Below are 23135 nucleotides of genomic sequence, written 5' to 3'. Positions count from 1 at the left end.
TCGTTATATCGATATCGGTTATCGGCTTCACAGTGCAGAGGTCGCCGGTTCGCGTCCCGGTCCGGCCTCCCTGTGTGGAGTTTGCATGTTCTCCCCGGACCCGCGTGGGTTTTCTCCGGGTCCTCCGGTTTCCTCCCACACTCCAAAAAACATGCATGGCAGGCAGATTGACCACTCCAAATTGTCCCTAGGTGTAAGTGTGAGAATGACTGTTGTACGTCTTTGTGCCCGAAGACAGCTGAGATAGGCTCCAGCAACCCCCGCGACCCTAATGAGGATTAAGCGGTACGGAAAATGAGATGAGATTAATATGCCAATCAATAAAATGCAATTAAATATTTTTAAACACAAAAATGACCCAGTAAATGATGGTTACATATGTTATAATAATACAAATCAATGAGTTCTACGTGTGTGACCTTGTATGTCACACAGTAATGTAACTGTTTTGTCCTTCCCCTGAACTACATCGACATCTCGCGAGTGAAAAGTAGAATGGATACATTGAAACTACATTTCAAAGATATGGAATTAAGGGTTGATTTGATGTCTCATAACTATACTGGGAATTGCCCAATGTAAAAAAATAAAATCAATAAAATAAAAAAAAACATCTCAGAGTCCTGTAATGTCACTGAATGTAAAATGACAGTAAATAAAGTGAGGAAATAAATGTTGAGTCGTGTCATTGTGGAAGGTTTCCTGTGGCTTGCAGCATTTTGAAGCAAGACAGGGTGCACCTTCCTGCGGTCTGCGTCCTTCATCCTCTTTTTGACTTGCGGGTACGCCATACTCGCAGCTTGACGAGTAACGAATCACTTTGACTATTTTTTTCCCCTCTCTTTCATTCTTTTCACGGGCATCATGCTCGCTTTTGCGGCATCTTTCATTAGCCTGGGTAAGTTTTTTGTGAGTTTATTATAGATAATTCGTTTTAACTGAGCAAAAAAATATAGTATTATAATGTAAATTGATTTTTTTCTCATTAAAATGTTCAAAAATGTGATTTGATTGAAATATTGCATCTCACAATGTTTCCATTTATCGTCTTAGTTTGTTTCAAAGTGATATTTTTGATCATCCATTTCCTTATTTATGCAAATTACTTATATTATTTAAAGGGGATCTAAAATGAGAATGTAAATACAAATACAGTAAAGTCTCGTTATATCGATATTCAAGGGAGTCCGAAAAAATATCGATATAACCGGGACTATCGATATATCCGACCCTGTTTGCATGTAATTTTCTCCGTGCGTGCATAGAAATAGTATCGAGATAACCGGGACTATCGATATATCCGATATCGATATAACGAGACTTTACTGTATATGTACATAATTTTCCATTTTGAATGGCTTTTTTTTATTCATTAATTCTCCTCACTTTACATCCATTAACATTTATTGCAGGAACATTTTCTTTGAGAGGATCTTGTTTCTTTATATTTAAATTATAGTACTTTGTTCTTGATTGTTTTTCTTCATCTATTTTTAAAGGACAGCCAACGTCACTTTTTTGATTTTTAACTGACATCAGAAAAACGTTTTATAGCATCTAAAATACCCAAAACACGCAGTATGATATTTTCAGTCAAATGCAAAACACCGGTAAAAATGACTTAAAGTGTCTAAAATCTGCAAAAAAATTGAGCTGCGAATTGGGCATTTTCAGAAAGTCCCGCCCCCAGTTCGTTACGTCACGTCAAGACATCTTACATTGCTTGTGAATCATTCCTTTCATCACTTTGCTGCTGTGGAATGTAAATTTCTCCACTGTGAGACTAATAAAGGCATATCCAATCCAATCCAATCCAAAACAATGGCTTCACAATCGGAGAATCACAACCAGTTATGAATATGATTCAAATAGTTCCGAAGAGGAAAGCATACATGTTTGCAATCGATTAAAGAATTTATTCCATGCTTTTTTGAGGCAACATTGGGGGGAAATGGATCACATAAAAAGAGGCATAAAATGGCGTCCAAGCTCCTGTGAGGACTTAATCAGCCCGTTTCCACAGGCTGATTAATTCCTTACATGGAGCTTTGTCGCCCTCTTCTGGCGGCTTTTTGGTCCTACACTGAGTTTTCAGACAAGTACAGCAAAATGCATTGACGTGATGGAAGGACTCTTACAATGTGTCCTTTTTTCGGTCAGGGGCGTTCCATCAGTGACGTAGGGTGAGATCTCGTCAACAACTCAAAAACAAGACTTCCGGAATATTCAGCGCAAATCTTAAAATGTAAAATATGGCTATATGCGCTGGAATCTTTGTAAAATACGCTCAGTATAAGTCATTTGAAGAATTACAAATTATGGACACAACTTGTCCGGAGACGTCGGTTGTCCTTTAAGTGATGTGTACATTATACTGGAAAGACCATGCACGAATCTATTGATAAAAATGCTCTTTTAATTTTTAATTACATTTATTTTTAGGTTAAACATTTTTATGTACGCTGATTATTATTTTTTACTAGTTATATTATTATTATGTTACTGTTATTATTATTATTTCAAAAAGTTATTATTATTATTGTTATTATTATTATTACTTTTGTTATTATTATTATTACTTTTGTTATTATTTGTATTATTGTTGTTATGATTATTGGTATTTTCACTGTTATTGTTATTGTAAATATTACTATTATTTATGATGATGGTTATTATTACTGTTATTATGATTGAAATTATTATTATTATTATTATTTATCATTTTTATTTTTTAAATTGTTGTTGTTGTGGTTGTTGTTGTTGGTATAGTAGTTTTAGTATATTTACTTATTTATTGACCATAACCAGTAATGTCGATGACTTCCTTTCCCGCTGGCATAGCCGTGGTCTCGCTAGCGACGTCGCAAACACCTCCCGGTTCAACGACAGAATCGGAACAGCTCAACTTCACGGTGGCAAAAAATGGCATCGGCTCCGAAACCCCCGAAAACCGAAACATCACCCTCACGAGTGGCACTGTGAACTACACGAATGCCAATGGTAGCGTCATACCATGGACGGATCGGAAAGGTATGCTAAACATCGGAAAGTATGCCACTGCGTTTTTGAGAATACATTGCGTTATTGATGTTGTGCATTATGTGAGTTTCCATTTTTGTTTTCATTTTTGTGTTGCACTCCATTTTTTTTTTTTTATTTCCTACTTTGGACTGTACATTGCTGGTTTTTGACGCAGGTAGCCAAACTGAAGGAACATCCACAGAGACCATGCCTCTGTCAATGTCCACCTCTTACACCCACTCCACCAAAACGAGTAATTAATTTCCCTCATAGAGGAATATCTTTTTTCAAAATCTAATGTATACACACATGTAAATTCATCATCTTTTTCACCCAGAGACCACCACAGCAAAACCTTCCATCGCCAAAAGCTACGACACAACGGGTGACTGTTTTTTTTCCTCCAGTCTATCTTTTATAAAACATAAGTTCTGAGTGAGGTGGTTAAAATGGGACTATTTTTCAAATCGTATCTGTCCCACCAAGGCATCCTCATCGTCATTTTGATCATGGTGGTAGCCATCGGCTTTGGGGTCGCTTGCTACATCTCTAAAAGGCGAGGAAGGGTGAGTAAAGGAGACGACGGGGGGGTGGGAAATGGCCATATTTGTGTTTAAAGGACAACCGACGACTCCAACCAAGTTGTGTCCATAATTTGTAAAATCACTTGAAATGACTTCTACTGAGCGTATTTTACAAAGATTCCACCGCGTATAGCTATATTTTACGTTTTAAGGCTCGCGCTGAATATTCCGGAAGTCTTGTTTTTTAGTTGGTGACAATCCCCTAAGTCACGTCACGTAGGGAACGCCCGTAACCAAAAAAGCGACACACAATGCATTTTGGGTACTTCGTTTGGTGTGAAAACTTCGTGTTGATGGCGAAATTAGAAGAACAACACATAAATAACGCGATGGTGAATCGTTGTGTGTTGCACCAAGACTACTATTTGATACTAGTTGACACAAATTCCCAGCAGACAAATCAGCCCATTTCCAACGGAACTTGGTCACCATCTTGTGCATTTTCTGGGCGCTACATTTCAGTCCAGATGCCTCAAAATTACACGGAATGACTTCTTTAAAAATGGTGAATACATGTATTAATTTAAAAATTTTAAAAAATGATATTTTTATTAAAAAAAAACAACCTGATTTTCAATAAATTTTGACATCACATGACAACACTTTTGGTGCCTTTTAGCGCTACGCTGTCGACTTCCCCTCGAGACAGGATGAAGCCAGCGTCCCTCTCAGCCCAGTGGAGCCCATCGTAGCAAACGGTAGGTGCACACAAAAACGACACATATATATATATATATATATATATATATATATATATATATATATATATATATATATATATATATATATATATATATCCTTTCACACACCCCACCCCATCCCTCTTCAATTGCTGCTGTGGACTGCAAATTTCCCCATTGCACGAATAAAGGTATTCTGATTCCGATATATATATATATATATATATATATATATATATATATATATACAATATGCATAAACGGCCATTCATTTCAACCTTGCAGGGTTGCAGACGTTTGAAAGTGTAGACAGGAGGCCAAAAGAAGAAGAAAAAGAAGAAGCGCCAAAACGGGAGGAAGGCAAGACAAAAGGTAAGACAGTGACTTTTGTGATGAATTAACTTCCTCTTTCTTAATATCAAGGCTGACTTAAAAAAAGGGAAGTGCACATTATTTTACAGTTGACCCCATTGTGTCATAAGTCAGCTCTTAAGTTCTGTTCGCGGATTTGATGTCATTTGTTATTTGTGAGGAAGATTCAAAAGTTACGGAAAAGATCAAATTATGGCGCCGCCTGCATGGCACTTTCATAACGGGATTATTTTTAATTATTGAGAGCCACAAAAAGTTAAAGTCATGGTAAAGCGGGAGGGGTAAAATGTGTGGAATGGGCTACTTTGATTGAAAGGACAACCGACGTCTCCGGACAAGTTGTGTCCATAATTTGTAAAATGGCTTCAAATGACTTCTACTGAGCGTATTTTAAAACGATTCCACCACATATAGCTATATTTTACATTTTAAGACTCGCGCTGAATATTCAGGAAGTCTTGTTTTAGAGTTGGTGACAAGTCTATACGTGACGTCACGAAAGGAACGCCCCTGTCAAAAAAAAAGACACATTGTAGCAGTCCTTCCATCACGTCAATGTATTTTGCTGTATTGTTTGGTCTGAAAACCTTGTGTTGCACCCAAATGCCGCCAGAAGAGGGTGTCCAAGCTCCATATAAGGAATTTATCAGCCTGTGGAAACGGAGGTGGCCACAGGAGGTCGCCATTTTGTGCTTCTTATCTGGCGATCCGTTTCTCCCCAATGTTTCTCCCCAAAATGGCATGGAATATGATAGAGTGTTTATGCACATTAGTAAACATATTACGTTATTTCATGTTTAGATTAAGTAAACATATGTTTTTTCATGTTTAGCTTAGTATATATTATGAATTGTGCACGTTTAATTTCAGTCTAATTTAGTTAAATAAAACTATCAGTCTTATTAGTTCAATAGCCGTTGGAAGGAAAAGGCAGCGGCTCCAACTTCAATCTGAGACCCGCCCAACACTGAGTTGTTCGTAACCGATTGGACGGGAAAGGTCGACTTGTTCGCAACTGATTGGACAACAGATCGCCACTCTGTATGTTTAAAAACTTGTCAGAGCGGGAGCTCGGTCTCTTTTGCTCTTTTTGCTCTTTCTCTTTGTTCTCTGTGCTCATGTCTTCGTCCCACCGAGACGAGAAGTGCTTTCTCTGTCTCATTAGAATAAAGTAGTTTTTTGTTCACCATCTATTGTACTTGCTGATATTTTTATCAAGTGAACTCCAGACAATGCGCGAACCAGGAAAGACAAACGAAGTTTTAACCGGACAGAATAAATTCTTTAATCGATTGCAAACATGTATGCTTTCCTCATCAGAACTATTTGAATCATATTCATAACTGGAGGTGTAACAAGAAAGCATATTCTCCGAATCTGAAGCCATTGTTTTGATTCTCCAGAAATGCAAGACGTCTTGGCGTGACGTTACGAACTGGGGGCGGAACTTTCTGAAAATGCCCAATTCGCAGCTCAATTTTTGCAGATTTTGGACACTAAGTTTTTTTGGTGTTTTGCATTTGAATAAAAATATCATACTCCATGTTTTGGGTATTTTAGATGCTATAAAACGTTTTTCTGATGTCAGTTAAGAAACAAAAAAGAGACGTCGGTTGTCCTTTAAAGATAATGAATTAAAATATATTAAAAGAAAAGTTGATTTTAATTGTCATAGTTGCATTTCTAAGAAACAAAAATATATATTTTTAAACTACATTTTCACACACTTTCAAATGTACTTGTGATATTTCCACATCATTCTTGTAATAAAACAATTATGAACATTTTTTATATGACTAAAGTTGGAATGTATGTCGGATGGAATGTGTGTAATGAAAATCGGAAAATTCACATCATATTTTTAATATCCTCTTTTGAACTTTATTATCAAAGTATTATTTTTTTCCCCAGTGAGCATGACTTTCTTTTGATAATAATTACAAGACAAATGTCCATTTAATTTTTCTTTTTTTTTTGTTGATACATCAAAAACATATTTCATGTAAAATCAATTATTTTTGTAATCCTTGCTTCGTCACATTCAAAGTTTTTTCTCGATAATATTTTGACTATATATATATATATATATACGAAGGTTAAATTCGCGAGAATATGATCTTGGCATACGAACTAGTTTTCAGGAAACACACGGAGCGCCACAATGACTGGCGGACTAGTTTTCGGCGGATGGACATCAAACCGCATGGCCGAACAGCGCCACCACCGAACTGCTTTTCCACACACCTTTTCTCTGAGTGCATACATGGTGGCATACATGCTTTGCTATCGAGTGGATACGACCGAAAAAGACACCACCACAGGCTAGTGTTCAGCCAAAGAGGAAACAAACCAACATTACGGTCGAGCAGAAGGAGGAATCATCGAGAAACAGTAGAAAATTATGTGTGTGTGTGTGTGTGTGCGTGTGCCTGCGTGCATCTGTGTGTGCGTGTGCGTGCATATCATATACCATGACAGTTTTCCCAATTTTGTTGACTTTCCGACTTGGCCTCTATTTGGCTGCAATATTCTTGTTGACCACATGAGAGAGCCTTTGGACTAAAGTAATAATAATAATCCATCCATCCATCCATCCATCCATCCATCCATCCATTTTCCGTACCGCTTATTCCTCATTCGGGGTACTGGAGCCTATCTCAGCTGTCTTCGGGCACGAGGCGGGGGACACCCTGAATTGGTTGCCAGCCAATCGCAGGGCACACAAAGACGAACAACAGTCACTCTCACACTCACACCTAGGGACAATTTGGAGTGGTCAATCTGCCTGCCATGCATGTTTTTGGAGTGTAGGAGGAAACCGGAGGACCCGGAGAAAACCCACGCGGGTCCGGGGAGAACATGCAAACTCCACACAGGGAGGCCGGACCGGGACGTGAACCGGCGACCTCTGCACTGTGAAGCCGTTGTGCTAACCACTCAACTACCGGGCCGCCCGTAATAATAATAATCAATAATAATAATAATAAATGGTATTCACAAGCGCCTTTCAAAGTTCTCAATGACACTTTAAAATTATAAAACAGGGACATAAATAAAACCACAGATAAAATTATGAATATGAACAAGAGATAATACTATACAGAAAATGCGATTTGAAATAGGTGGGTTTTGAGATGGCATTTGAAGATGGGAAGAGAATCAATATTAGGTGAACAAACTATGTTGCACACTATATTCTACTCCCAAAGACAGTTATATGAATAGACCATATTTTTAAAATCAAATATTCACTTATTATTATTCGTTGTCTCAATCCGTGTGAGACATGGTTGAAGCGTTCCTTTTTGACTTCCGGTATTTCCTGTCTGTCTGTCTGTCTGTCTGTCGGTCGGTCTTCCTTCCTTCCTAGACAGTGTTAACATTCCCCGGGGGTCATGTTTGAGCTCGCCCCACAGCCTTAAGGCAACACTTTGTCTCGGCGGATAGTGTTGATGGCCACTTCAAGAAGGTGAAGGGGCATTTTTTCCTCTCACGGGAAATCATTAAAGCACTAACAGGGATTTCCAAAGCAGACGGTCTCTCAAACCGTATGTGCATGTGATAGAAAACTGATGGAGAAAAAAAAAAGAAATTGACAAATAAAAACTCAGATGAATTAAATACAATCCGTATAAACAAATAAAACTCAGAAGGATGAAAATTGGAATCAAAGCTAAAAATTTTGGATTATTTTTTTTTGCCAAAATGAAGCAAGTCTTCTGTAAAATAAAATGTTGATAAAACACAGCGGACAAAATATGAATGAAAGCAAACCGATGAAACAAAATGGATGAACAAAATAAAAAGCTCGGAAACCTCATCATTTGATGAAAAACACTTTTTTTCGGAAAAAAAAATTGACAAAAAGATAGGCTGACAAAAGAAAATGCTGACAAAATGAAGCAAAAGTACTTTTTGCAAACATTAACTTTGTGACAAACAGGATGACACCGATCCCCGCAATTATCTTTGGATCACCCATATCCCTCTGCGATTATCAAGAAATCAAAACAAATTCAATCAAGGTCATTTTTTTTTTCTTGTAAAGTTGCGTTACCTCGTAAAGATGCCACCCCCCATAACGACATGCCCTTACTTTCCCACAGCATCCAACAGCAGCAGCATGTCTGTTCACTCATTGCCCACCTACAGACGTTTAACAGAATGAAGTACAGTGATACCTTGGCTTTCGAAATTTCCCCGTTGTGGGACGAATAAAGGTATTCTGATTCTGAACTTAATTGTTTCCCAGACAGTGTCTGTAAGGTGAAAAGTGTGTATCCCAAGCATTAATTCAACCATCAAATTAGAATAATACGTTCCCAGGTCTCCATAAAACATTTTTCTAGGCCTCAAAACTACACAAAATATACCTTATTTTATGTATAATAAATGTGTTGGTATTGCAATTCTTTGTGGTGGTCGTTGATGGCTTGATGGAATGGAGTGGCCATCTTGATTCCTTGTAAGCTTTAGCAGCTTTATCGTCAGAACTGGCTGCCTCACCATGACGAATGACACTATCCCTGTACGACGCTTAAAGTTTTCGAACCATCCGTGGCAAGCCTTGAAATCATCAATGGATGACGAACTTCCAGGTTGGCCCTTGACGATATCCGAGTGAAGTTGACGTGCTTTCTCCGCGCTAATTTTACCTAGTTCCTCATCAATTGTGTTCCGTTTAGCTGGGTTGATAGCGTTTGGCATCAAGTGTACAGAGGGCTTGTGTGGGTTATTTGTGGAGCCTCATTGATGGGATATTTTAACCTTGGAGTCTACACTCTGCCTTTGAACTATCAAAGTTGAAACGAGTCCAAATTTCACTGTTTTTCACATTTTCTCACTCTCTGTCGTCTGCATATCTATTTTTATTTGCAGCTCTGTGTTTCTTTTATTTTCTGTTAAGGTATTTGTACTGTTGCCCAAGTATCACTTCATTCAAAATTTAGAACTTTAGATTCAATGTTCCATGCGCATACAAATACGATTTTTTTTGTTTAGAAGCTGAAGCAAAGTCTGCATCTCCACCAGCGGACAACTCACAGAACCAAGCCGAAGAGGGCGAGCCGTTGAAAGCCGACGAACCAAGGTAACAAATTTGAACGAGAACAACAGCGACAATTCCAACGTGACCGAGAGGAAAGGCGGTCCACCACAAATCATTTGGTCTGAGGCAGTTCAAAATGCAGTGCACCGGCATGGCGTTGTGGCAATAAAGCGCTGGCCAGACCTCTGGCTATGTTTTTTCCCTTCCACGAGGGGGCAGCATGTTTGTTTCGTTTTGGCATGTTTTACTCGTGGTTTCGTTTGCTACTTTGGACCTTTTTGTTCGAATCATCTTGTTGTTTGATTTTGTTCCTGCCGACTTTATTTCATACAATTTGTCGAACACACCCAGCTCAACCTTCCTGCCTGCTTTTTTTGGAGTCCACCACCACTTCCCACCTTGCAAATCGTGACACTAGTTAGGGTTCATGTTTTTTTTCTTCCTACAATTTAATGCTTTGAAAGGGTAGACAAGGAACAGCTGTTACTTCACAGAGGGTGGGGAGAGGGGCGGCGGAGGGGGGGTCACTTCCCGACCATCCTTCCGAGTTGTGCTACGTTATTACCATACTGCAGTTGTGTCACCTGTCGGTTACTGTTTTATACGCGACAATCACATTTGTTTGCTGTAGGTTGAGCCGCAAGGCCCTTGACCTGTCTGCGACCTAACGATAAGAAACCGCCTCTCAGAGTAAACCCCTATATATTTTAAGAGACCATTTTGTTTGTGCCCCCCCCCCAACCCAATCTGGAAGCGCTGTGCTGTCCAACATGAAAGCCCTACGGCGCTGACAGGAAAATAACATGCTCTGCTTCCCTGCTTCCCTAATTATGCTGTAGTTTATGGCTTGTCAGTGAACAAGTATCGCTCGACAGCACCGTGATGACGAACGGCCTTTCAACTTTGCCTCTTTGTGTGTGTGTATCATATTTAATTTGATCAAGTTCGCTATATGGCTATCTAGCTAGCTACCCAGCTGGCTATCTAGCTAGCTACCTAGCTGGCTATCAATTTGCTATCTATTAGCTATCTGGCTGGCTCAATGGCTATCTAGCTGGCTATCTATTAGCTATCTGGCTGGCCCGCTGGCTATCTACTAGCTATACAATACAATGTTAACCCTGGTTGAGTGAACGCTGGCGCGTGTGGCTGCCACTGCTCACCCACAGAAAAGCTAATCCTGTGACTGTAAAGTGACCTTGAGAGTTTTGAAAGGCACTTATAAATGAAATGTATTATTATTATTATTATATTTTTTAATTTTAGTTTTGATCCCCAACTCAAAACCTTTGAGTATTTTTTTAATATTTTACTTTCGTTGAATTAAGGATTTTGGCTTTTGTTTAATACTTAATCTAATCAGCTGTTGTTAAAGCACTATATAAATCAATATGTATTGTATTTTAATCAACTGAAATATTTCGTGCTAATGACTGGCTTTTGTTTGTCTCCCTACCCCCCAAATACTACTACTACTACTACTACTACTAATAATAATAATAATAATAATAATAATAATAAGAAGAAGAAGAAGAAGAAGAAGAAGAAGAAGAAGAAGAAAAAGAAGAACCCATTCTCGAGGATTTGCACACGGCAAGAATCAAGACAAGGGCACGGAAAAATCTTACGAGACCCTCCGCACCCTGCCCACCACCTTATCCAGCTACACATTGTCTCAGTTATTCCTGAAAGGTACCACTTACACTAAGGAATTTGATTAGATTTGATTAGATTAGCCGTTATTAGTGTCTTCCATACTTATTTGCCATATGTTTTTTTATGATAGTTCAACGTGTTCTACCGGAGACAAATTCCTTGTGTGTTCTACATACTTGGCAATAAATATTATTCTGATTCTGATTATAATAATAATGACAATAATAATAACAATAATAAATAGCTACATAAATGTGAGGACACTTCATTCGCGTCAGACAAATCCCAAACCGACACTCTCAGGGGAATGTTCCAATTTGCAGACTATACAGGCCGATACGCGTAAATCACATCAATGGGGGCAAGGTAGGATTATGTCAGCCAGCCTCTTGCTCAAACAGCTGTTTATGTGTGGAGGTCAAAGTTCATAGCAGAGGGCACATAAACTTGGCCCAAATGTGGCAAAAAGCAGGTGATGGTTGGGAGACAGGACTCATACGTGCGTTACTTTATATCGTTCACTCACTCATGATGTCCTTTTCTTCTTTTTCCAGGTGAAGAGCCTAACAACTGCAGATTGAAACAATTTATTGGCATAATTCATCAAAGGGAGCTAAAAGTTCAAATATCTGAAAAGGTTTTATTATTGATGCCCTTAAACTCAATCTTGTGCTTTATGCCAATCCATTAATGTGTCATAAGTGATACAGTGGAATAAATACTCACATATGTGGCATTTTAACATGCAAAAAAGAGATTGAAAGTCATAATGAGGGTCAAGAACTTTATCGTTTTTCTGTTTGTGGAATAATTTGGAATCATTTTTGTCAGATATTGCAACGAAGAAGATTTATAAATATTGTCCTGTACTTGTAAATGCTCATGTTTGTTGTTATAATTTTATAGTGTTTTGTCACTGTCCGATTAAAAATAAATAAATAAATAGAACCACCAAAAAGTTCTTGTTGTTCACGACAAAAAAAAAAAAATGTTCCGCTGCTGTTTTGGATGAAATTTTTCATTTGTAGCTACATATATTGGACTTATTAGTTTGGATTTTGTTCAGTAGTTTTTGTTATGGTAATAGACCGGATAAGGTAGGCAAGAGTGTTTACTATTTGTTTGTTTAGCTGGTCGAAAGGTCACAAATTCAGTTTTAATATGGTGTTGTACCTTATCATTTGATGCAAGGTGCCTCCAACTCAATTAGAGCGTTAGCTATGTTCGCCTAGCATTTATTTAGCCTTACACAATGTATTATTTAAGCTTGTGTCCATCCTGTGTTCTTTCATCACCGTTTGGTTCGGGGCCGCCACAAAAATGGACAAAATCCGACTTCAACGGATAGTTAGGACAGCAGAAAAAAAGCATTGGCACTGCCCTACCCACTCTCGAGGACTTGCACACTGCAAGAATCCAAACAAGGGTGTGGAAAATCCTACTGGAACCTTCGCACCCTGCCCACCACCTTTTCCAGCTACTGCCCTCAGGCAGGCGCTGGCGATCCATGCGCACCAAATCAAGCAGACATTGAAACAGCTTCTTCCCCCAAGCCATTAACTCTAAACAGTAACCTAAATAGAACTGTATAGTGCCTCCTTGCAATTTTTTGATGATGATACTAGTGCAGCGTGTTCTACCGGAGACAAATTCCTTGTGTATTCTACATACTTAGCAATAAAGATGATTCTGATTCTGCTTGTTTTGAGTAAACTAAAAAAGTTAGCATTTCAAGGTACAGTAAAGTCTCGTTATATCGATATTCAAGGGAGTCCGAAAAAATATCGATATAACCGGGACTATCGATATATCCGACCCTGTTTGCATGTAATTTTCTCCGTGCGTGCATAGAAATAGTATCGATATAACCGGGACTATCGATATATCCGATATCGATATAACGAGACTTTACTGTATTTGCAGTATGTGGGTTACCATGTTAACTGTGTAGCTAAAATTTATTTAGCTAATATATGAATTCAGTTTTTCATAGCTAGCATTTTTTTTGTTGCGAGTAAAAGGTCAACGTCTCAATTTTAATGTGTCGTTAATTTAATCCAATGGCAAAAAAATCCCTGGGGGTGCTACAGGATTACATATCACCTTTCACGTTCATAGTCTTCCGTTTCGTAGCGTTTGGTTGCAATCCAATGGTTAAAAGTGGCTTGTTTCCATGGGCTAGGATCTATATCAATCTGCCCGCGGGATGCTTGAATAGGACATTGAGCAGGTGAAAATTTGGAGGTGCACTAGTGACGGAAGAAGTCAACCGCAGTTATGGTCAGCCCGCTTCGAAGCAGAATCTAAACCTCTTCCTACACCCCATCCAAACATCTCCGGTCTCAGTAGCCATTGCTATTTATATGGCATGTTGATTTACAGAATGGACATTTAGCATGAGGCCACATGCACGATCAAAGCCACCTTTTTGGGAGTTCATTTGCCCTCGAGGGGTAATGGCGATCATGTTATAATTTTATATAATATTGTCATATCCTTAATGACTTTTCCATCATACTTTAATGATGCAAAATTCCCAAATTTGATGTGTCGCTCTTTTGGGGACTCATAACATACATTGTGCGTCGCCTCAATATGAGCCTCTTATTAAATAAAGCTAAAGCAATTAATGTTTTTATAATTGGAATAAGTGAAATGGCAAAATATTTTCGAGTTTGATTATTTTTATTGTGTGGTCTTTGTTTAATATTTTTTTAATATTAAATTGAAAGATTTGTCGTAAAAGGATTACTTTGTAATTGAAATTGGATTAGATTTAACCTTTATTTGTCTCGCAGTGGAGACATTTACATTTCACAGCAGCAAAGTGAAGAAAAGAAGAGGAAAGAAAGAAGTAGAAAAACAAAATACAGGAGCTGCTGGAAAGGCAGCCACTCTCGCGGCGCCATCTTGAAGCAAAACAACAACAACAAAAATGAAAATAACAAATTTATTATAATAATAATCATAATAATAATACATTTCATTTATAAGCGCCTTTCAAGGTCACTTTACAGTTACAGGATATGTTTTTATCTGTGGGTAAGCAGTGGCAGCCACACGTGCCAGCATTCACTCTTAATAAGAATGGTTTTTCATTTTGGATGATTTTACTCACCTACTTTATGTAGCTGATAACAAGGAAAAATGGAAGTTGAACCAACAAAAATAAATAAATAAATAAAACTCAAAATTTGGGAACACAATATCTTCAATAAATTACAAATAATTCTAACAATCAGAGTAGGTCCAGAAGATTTAAAACACTACAAGATACTAGGAAATCTAGAATGGTGCCAAATAAACTTCCGCCACGATGAGAATGTGAGCGAAATCCAGGAGCGAGTGAGTATAAATAAAACTTATGGTGTGTTTGTTTCTATAGTTACACCCCCACCCTAACCAAGCATTTATTTCCATCCGGTCAAGTGAGGAGGCCGAGAGATTTATTTTAGAAAAGCGTGATACAGAATGCGTGTGGCATTCTGGCTATTTGGCCTGCGTTTTATGTAGAGTTTTCCATGACATTGCCAATGACAGTGTGCTTATTACACAGCTATTACACATTCAAAACGTTTTGATCAATTTGCACTGTAAAATGACATGAGTCCTGTACTAAACACTGCTGAAATCAAAGAACAGTGTGAAACTCTGAAACTCATCACGATACCAAAACATAATCTGAACAAGGTGGCCTCTGTATTTTTATCCGAACATGACCTTGTGCGCCATGTTGAGTGTCCATATTTGTGAAGATGCAGAAGTTAAAGCTATGTTGAATTGGTGTGGTCTACTTTGTCATGACTCGGAAAATTTAGTTTTTGCAACATTCGGACAAGTTGTTTAGTTTTCCCAGGGTGCCCGTCCACCTGTTCAGGCTGATGCCCGATTATTACCCTCCTTCGTACGGCCAAACCAGCAGACATTCTGGTGCCGTGACGTTCCAGTGATTAGACCCCACCATAACACCCTCCCTGTCTTCAATCGAGGTCCCGAATATCACCCATGTGCATGTAGGCAACCTTTGGTGACATGCGTCAGAATACAAATAATTAGTTAGCCCACATAGCATCAATTCCACTAAATTGTCTTCTGCACTGGAGATCATACCTCCCCCCTCACGTCCCACCCCTCAAAAAGTTGCCCTCTCTTGGTTGGAGAAGCACTTTCACAACCTCTTCCAATGGTCTTTCTTAATTTAGCTGTGGGGGCAGCAGGCTCTCCCCCAACCTTGCTCTACTCCCTTTCTGTGTGCTGAAAGGGGGCGGGGGGGGGGGGGGGTCCAATGAGGGTCCCTGTCTACAGTTTCATTATTACCTGCGCAGCCCTTGCAGCACTCACCACTCTTGTGCGTCTGTGGGAGGACACAGAAGCAGAAGAGTGAGGACCAGAAGGTTGCATGTTTTGTTTTATTCTTGTTCAAATTGTGAAGGGATTTTTTTCGGGGGGTCTCCACTGAAATTTAAGACAACCTAGCAACGGACATGGCAGCTCGTCTGCTAAGTTCACATTGGAGTTCTCTCCTGTTCGTGCTCGGCATGTGTCTCGTCTCAGCACAGTATTTTAACCAAGCGCACCTGTACCAGTACAAAGCCGGACCTAACGAAGACAACATCATCATCGCCAACAACGGGATCAGAGTTCCACTGGGGAAATCCATCTTTTTGGATCCCTTGAATGATTTGGTGACTGAAGTTCAGCCCGGGGATCGTTGCCACATCACGGTTTTGGACAATGACCCACTGGCACAGAGACCAGGGACGCTAACCCCCAAGAAGTTCCCTTGCTCCTTCGCGCCGGATGAAGTGAAATACACCCATATGGGGTCGCGGAGCCCCAGCACGGACCGGGTGAAGCTACAGCTTCGTTACGACTCGCAGACAGACACGGTAGTGATCCCCTTCATGCTGGAAGTGGAAGTTGTTTTCCAGCAGCTTGAGGTCCTCACCAGGAATATGCCCCTCAACGTGGATAAACTGAATGGTGAGAGTGGTCCCATCGACAAGAAGGTACTGGAGTTTTCCTACGAGGATGGGGTGACACAGTGTAAGATTGCCCCATTGGTTGGCGCCGGAGGTCTCCCCAGGTATGGCACTCTCATTAATCATCTCAGCAACGGGCAAATGGTCGACTGCGACCAATTTGTGAAGATGGGAATTCGTTACAAGCACACAGCCAAGACCGATTCCCCAAATAGGGATTATATTCCCATGGTGGTAGAGCTGCAGGACAACAACGGTAACACGATCATGCAAGAGCATTTTCAAATGATGGTTCGGATCAGGGAAGGCGCAGAAAACACGGGGCCAAAGCCCAGCTTTGTGTCCATGATGATGATGGAGGTGGATCAATTTGTGATGACTGCCATCACGGGCGACATGCTGGCCGCTGAAGACGTGGAGTCGGACCCAGACGATTTGATCTTTAATGTCACTTCGTCGCTGGGGCCCGAGCAGGGCTATATCATTAGCACGGATGACCAGAACATGCCCATCACATCCTTCTACCAGCGAGACATAAAAGATCTCAAAATAGCCTACAAGCCACCTTCGGACGACTCCGAAGTGGAGAGGATCTTCCAGCTTGAGTTTGAAATTATTGACACGGACGGTGCAGTATCAGAGACCTTTGCTTTTATGATTGTGGTGAAGCCCATGAATACCATAGCCCCTGTGGCCACCAAAAACACCGGCCAGCTGTTGTTTGAGGGGCAATCGAGACCACTTTCCAGTTCACGGAATTTAGAGATCAGTGACGAAGATAACCTAGAAGATGTGAGAATCACCGTAATTGATGGCTTGAAGCATGGGCACCTGAGTGTGCTTGGGGGTCGCAGAAAATTTTTCACACCGGCCGATTTGGATGCCGGAGTTGTGGTGTATCAGCATGACGGGAGTGACACATATAGCGACAACATCATTTTCCGCATGACAGATGGCCAGAATGAAGTTGAATTTTTATTCCCCATCACAATTGTCCCAACGGATGATGAGCCGCCCATCATCAATGCAAACACCGGGTTGGTGCTGTTCAAGAACGAAGTCATGCAGATTTCACCGTTCATCCTGAGCGCCACGGATATCGACTCAGAAGACTCCACCGTGAAGTTCATCGTGCAGGAGCCTTACTCGGGTGAGGGGGAGTTCCTGCTTCGACAAGTGGAGCCCCCTTCCAACCCCTCCCTGTGGAAGTTCAGTGCGACGGATGAGATGTTTGAGCAGGTGGTGAGTGAATGGTTCCAGCAGGACATTATGGATGGGAAGCTATTCTACCGCCATGTTGGTAGTCACAGCACCACCACCGTCATCGACCAGCATGTGTTCCGGGTCCAGGATGATAATGAACCGCCCAATCAATCCAGGGAGCAGATATTCACTGTTAAAATCCACCCCGTCGATGATCTTGCCCCAGAGCTCTGTCATGGGACCACCCTTCACATGACGGTCAAGGAGTACGAACTGACAAACTTCAAGAAATATTTTTTATGCTACAGTGATCTAGACTCCGATGACCGAGATCTAAAATTCACCATCACCAAGCCTCCGACTGACACAGATGAGAACAATGTGGTGCCCCTCGGTGACATTGTACTAACAGACCACCCAGATATTGTCATCACAGAGTTCACCCAGGCCCAGGTTAACCACCACAAGGTGGCGTACAAGCCCCCCGATCAGGAGCTTGGCATCACTCCCAAAGTGGCTCAGTTTCCGTTCATCGTGGAGGACACTTCTGGAAATACGGCGGAGGGGTTGTTCACCATTTTTCTGCAGCCGGTCGACAACAAACCCCCACTGATTACAAACCCGGGTTTCAGCATCATGGAAAGAGGCTCGTACGTCATCACCGGGAATGATCTGCATGCCACAGACACTGATACAAACGATGAAAATATCATTTTCACAGTGAGCCAGGTTCCCAAACATGGACGGCTGCAGTATTTAGGTATCAACGTGTCCAACGGTGAAACCTTTGTGCTCCAGGACATAGCGAACGGCCGCTTAGCTTACATTCACAACGGCGAGGAATCACTGAACGATGTCATCAAGCTGGACGTAAGCGACGGTTTCCACGAGGTGCCCATCAACATCAAGATCACGGTGGACCCAGTCGACGACGAGACCCCGATCATCATGCTTCCCACCGGCGTGTTGGCCGCGTCCATTGACGTGTTGGAGAACGGGGCCACGGAAATCACAAGTAACGTGATACAGGGCCGTGACGAGGATACAGATGACCTCATGTTGATGTTCATTGTAGAGGAGCCCCCCAGGCTGGGCGAAATCCTGGTCAACGGCGCCCCCGCTGAAAGATTCACGCAAGCCGACATAATCAACGGAGCGGTGGTGTATGTGCACACCTCCGGGGAAATTGGACCAGTGAAACTACATGACTCGTTCAATCTCACACTGTCCGACTTGTCTGACCAATGGGTGGTCGGTGGTAACAAGGTCCAAGGCGTAACAGTGGGTGTCACTATACTGCCTGTCGACAGCATTCCTCCGAATGTTCACGTCGGGGGTCAGTTTGTCGTGCTGGAAGGTGAAAAGAATGTCATCACTCTGGACCAGATCCAAGCGGAGGACATCGACACAAACAGCGAAGACATCTTGTGCACCATCATTGTCCAGCCCTCATCCGGCTACGTGGAAAATATCTCTCCATCTCCCGGCTCTGAGAAATCCCGGACGGGGACAGCCATCACTGCCTTTAGCATAAAAGATGTTGCAGCTGGGCATATCCACTATGTCCAAAGCATTCATAAAGGCATCGAACCCGTGGAGGATCGCTTCACCTTCCGCTGCTCGGATGGCATTAACTTCTCTGAACGACACTTCTTCCCGGTCATCATCGTTCCAGCTAATGACGAGAAGCCTGAAATCTTCATTCGTGAGTTCATTGTGATGGAAGGCATGAGCTTGGTCATCGACACGCCTATACTAAATGCAGCCGACGCAGACATTCCCGATGATGACTTGTACTTTGAGATTGTAAAAAACCCCAAACACGGTACCTTAGTCCAACAGCTCAGCACAGGCACCATCCCGGTGGACCGTTTTAACTTGGAACAGATAAAGGAAGTCTCCAATATCGTCTATGAACATGACGACTCTGAGACCAAAAACGACAGTTTTGTGATACGCCTCTCAGACGGGATACACACAGTGGAGAAGAAAGTGATCATCATGGTCATTCAGGTTGATGACGAGACACCGAGGATGACAATTAATGACGGACTTGAGGTGGAGATCGGCGAGACTAAAGTCATCAGCAACCGGATTCTGAAGGCCACCGATCTGGACTCCAATGATAGCACGTTGGTGTACATCATGCGATACGGTCCGGCCCAAGGCTACCTTCAGCGCATCAGCAAGTTTGGCAACGTTCTTGGTAACGTCAGTTTGGGCATGAACTTCACACAGGACGAGATTGACCAGCAGCTCATCCAGTACGTCCACACTGGCCAGGAAGGCATTAGAGACCTGCTCAAATTTGATGTCACAGATGGCGTCAACGCCCTGATTGATCGCTACTTCTACATCAACATCGGAGGCATTGACATGGTCTTCCCAGAAGTCATTAACAAAGGTGTGACCCTCAGGGAAGGCGGCAAAGTCACGCTAACCACCGACCTCCTCAGCACCAGCGATATCAACAGCCCCGATGAATTTCTCAGCTTTAGCATTACGCGAGCACCGAGCAGAGGTCACCTGGAGTGCACCGACTACCCCGGCGTGCCCATTTCCACCTTCACCCAACTTCAACTTGCGGGCAACAAGATATACTACATCCACACATCCGACGACGAGGTGAAGATGGACAGCTTTGAGTTTGAAGTGACGGATGGCTACAACCCACTCTTCCGCACCTTCAGGGTATCCATCACCGACGTGGACAACAAGAAACCAGTCTTGACCATTAGTAACCTTGTTGTGGAGGAAGGTGAAACCAAGCTCATTACGCCGTTCGAGCTGACAGTGGAAGATCGCGACACGCCGGACCGCCTGCTGCGCTTCATTGTTACACAGGTGCCGGTGCATGGGCAGCTACTTTTCAACAACTCACGGCCCATCACAGCGTTCACTAAGCAAGACCTGAACGAGAACATGATCAGCTACAAGCACGACGGCACCGAGTCCGGCGAGGACAGTTTCTCCTTCACGGTCACCGACGGCACCCACACCGACTTCTACGTATTCCCGGACACCATTTACGAGACGCGCAAACCGCAGATGATGGGCATTCACATCAACACGGTGGACAATGGCGTGCCGCAGATCGTGGTCAACAAGGCAGCAGGCTCGCTCAGGCTGCTCCCTTCGGGCCACGTGGGCTTCCTGATCACCAGCAAGGCGCTGCGATCGGAAGACCGTGACAGTCAGGAGGATGCCCTGAAGTACATTGTCTCCGAGGCACCGCAACACGGTTTCATCATCAACACCGGCAAGGGAAACGACAGCATCAGCACCTTCACGCAAGGTATTAGCACAAACCACCGTCCCGCAACTTAAAATCTGTGACTGTGGCCTACATATTTTTTCTTCTTCTCCAACATTTTGTATTTCTCTTGACACCCTTGCCGTGTGCCGACAACAGCCGACATCAATGATATGAAGATCAGCTACGTCTTGTTAGATGGAAGCAACGCGACCAGTGACATTTTCTACTTCACCGTTGAGGACAATGGTAAGAAGCGTTTCAATCATTACCTCAAAGTGGCTGTTTATGTTTAAATAAAGAAAATAAATGCATGAATACATAAATAAAATATGTTAAAATAAACAAAATTATAAATAAATAAGTCAGTAGCTGGCTGTTGGCTGTGTGGCTGGCTGGTTGGTTGGCTATTATCTATATAGCTAGCTATACAGCTATTTAATAGCTAGCTAGCTTTCTGTCTGAGTTACTTAAGGGTTGAGTGAACGGTGGCGCGTGTGAAATTTATTATTATTATTAGTAATTTTACAATTATTATTATTATTATTATTATTATTATTGGTAGTAGTGAATAAATAAACAAATAAACAAACAAATAAATAAATAAATACAGGATTCTCGCCCAAGTATTCGTATCACAAAGACTGAGGGCAGTTGGTCATGACTGACAACCGATATAGAGCCGCCGTCCTACTTTCAAGCTCACCCGAGGCGGGTTTAAAGGACGTCGGGTTGGGGGTTATGCCAAGGCGACACTCGAGCCAAAAAGGTGACAGCGACCCAGAAAAAGTGACAGACAGTTAACAGACCGGATGGCATAAATAGGGTCCCCACCTGACATTTTAAGCCACATATCTGCCATGGCAAAGTTGGCGCACACCCGCTCTCAGACACGCACCCTCGAGAAAACAATATAAACACAGAGGTGGTTGTAAAAATGATTTCCATTCATGCTTTTACATTGTCCCTAATGCTTAGTTTTTTACCCTTTTTGAAATTGCTTTTTCCAATTATTTTAATGAGCAAAGTAAGTGTGTGCATTACATTTAGACAAATAATACCATTACAATATTTTCCTGTGTGACGTTAAAAGTCACAGTATCTTCTATGTGTTGTAATTTGAGATTTTTAGAATGGCATTAATATCCATACATGAATGATCTGCATAGGCTAGGCATTAAAAAGCGACAGGTCGCTCTCGCTATTTTAACTCTAGTAGTATCGAAAACAGTTCTGAGCTAGTGCTGTAGGGAAAGTTGACTTTGTCAGTATTTAGCCTTTAGGGCTGTCTCTTGTTTCATGTACATTTTAATGAGGGGTCTGGAGTGCTCGCGCTAATTGCGCTCCGGTCAACTATTAGCTTGGGAACTAAATGTCACTCACGAACTAGTAGGGCAGATAAAGTTAAAGAACAGAAAAAGTTAAAGTTAAAATACGTGGAATAATAAAATAATAATACAGCACAATGGATCCATTTGATGGAGTGTGATTTAAAAAAAGTTATATGATTATAAAAAAATCTTATAAAAATATAATACATTCCATGTATTCCATGCCTTTAAAAACATAAGTCTATTTATTTTATTTTTTTAATTGTAAATTTCTATAATCTACAAGTGCTATTTTATGGTCGTTTCAATACATGCGATAACACAGTGGCAGTTTTGAGGGGGGGTTGGGTTAGGCTGGAATTAAGTGGCATTAGTTTTCTGCTCAGTCAACTCAGTCAAGGACTGAGAGAGGGAGTGGGATGAACGTTCAAAGGACACAAAAGATGAATAATTGGACACCTGGATAATTGGATACCTTCTTACAAATAATCACACACATCCGGCAGATAGAAGCGAAAAAGGCGGAGAGTGGAAAGGTTGAAGGTATTTGGGACGTGAACGGACACGCCACTGGTCAGCTTGTCTCACCAGCATGCTCCAAAGTCACAGAGAATGACTTTAAAGCGACATTACACAAGACCTAAGAAAATTTGTGTAGTTAAGACATGAATAAAAATTTCGGAATTGTACTTGCAGTAGGTGTTGTTTGTTTTTTTTCCTGTTGTTTGAATATGGAATGTTAAAAAATAAAACAGGAAGTGGAGAATCGTATTTCTACATTTTTTTTACCTGTGCCACCCTGTCTGCAAATTTGCTTTTCTGAATAAATAGATTTTAATGAAAAAAAATATATATATATATTTTTGACTGTAAGCGAAGAAATAATGTCATAATAAAGCTTTTAAAAATTCCTCAGAAGTTCCTGCAGGCCACAAATGCAAACTGATACACATACACACACACGCACACACACACACACACACACACACACACACACACACACACA

The 23135-nt window shown here is 41.3% G+C and overlaps 2 protein-coding genes across 2 annotated transcripts in view; both read left to right on the top strand.

Moving 5' to 3' along the window:
• The first annotated feature begins 739 nt into the window (after window positions 1-739).
• On the top strand, window positions 740-12318 carry LOC148892493 (uncharacterized). Its single transcript, XM_089007039.1, has 9 exons — window positions 740-898; window positions 2842-3030; window positions 3197-3274; window positions 3359-3406; window positions 3508-3587; window positions 4225-4303; window positions 4571-4657; window positions 9659-9746; window positions 11915-12318. Exons 1-9 carry the CDS (start codon window positions 865-867, stop codon window positions 11916-11918), a joined length of 687 nt encoding a protein of 228 aa, XP_088863165.1. The 5' UTR covers window positions 740-864; the 3' UTR covers window positions 11919-12318.
• Window positions 12319-15724: 3406 nt separating this feature from the next.
• Window positions 15725-23135, top strand: part of frem3 (Fras1 related extracellular matrix 3) — a 32490-nt gene continuing 25079 nt past the window's right edge. The window contains exons 1-2 of the mRNA XM_089005689.1: window positions 15725-20840; window positions 20958-21047. Of these exons, the coding sequence (XP_088861815.1) occupies window positions 15845-20840; window positions 20958-21047 (5086 nt within the window). The 5' untranslated portion in view covers window positions 15725-15844. The remainder of the gene's footprint in view (window positions 20841-20957; window positions 21048-23135) is intronic.

This window comes from Hippocampus bargibanti, linkage group LG10 (genome assembly GCF_051943395.1).
Source record: "Hippocampus bargibanti isolate YZ-2025 linkage group LG10, ASM5194339v1, whole genome shotgun sequence".
NCBI lineage: Eukaryota > Metazoa > Chordata > Actinopteri > Syngnathiformes > Syngnathidae > Hippocampus > Hippocampus bargibanti.
The sequence above is the reverse complement of the archived record's forward strand: the minus strand, read 5'-3'. Positions and strand labels throughout refer to the sequence as shown.

Excerpts from the sequence above, each read along its gene's own strand:
- LOC148892493 (XM_089007039.1), top strand. The coding sequence starts at position 865 with ATGCTCGCTTTTGCGGCATCTTTCATTAGCCTGG. Across the intron at positions 3,407-3,507 it reads CAAAAGCTACGACACAACGG|GCATCCTCATCGTCATTTTG; the intron begins GTGACTGTTTTT and ends TGTCCCACCAAG. Across the intron at positions 4,658-9,658 it reads GGAGGAAGGCAAGACAAAAG|AAGCTGAAGCAAAGTCTGCA; the intron begins GTAAGACAGTGA and ends TTTTTTGTTTAG.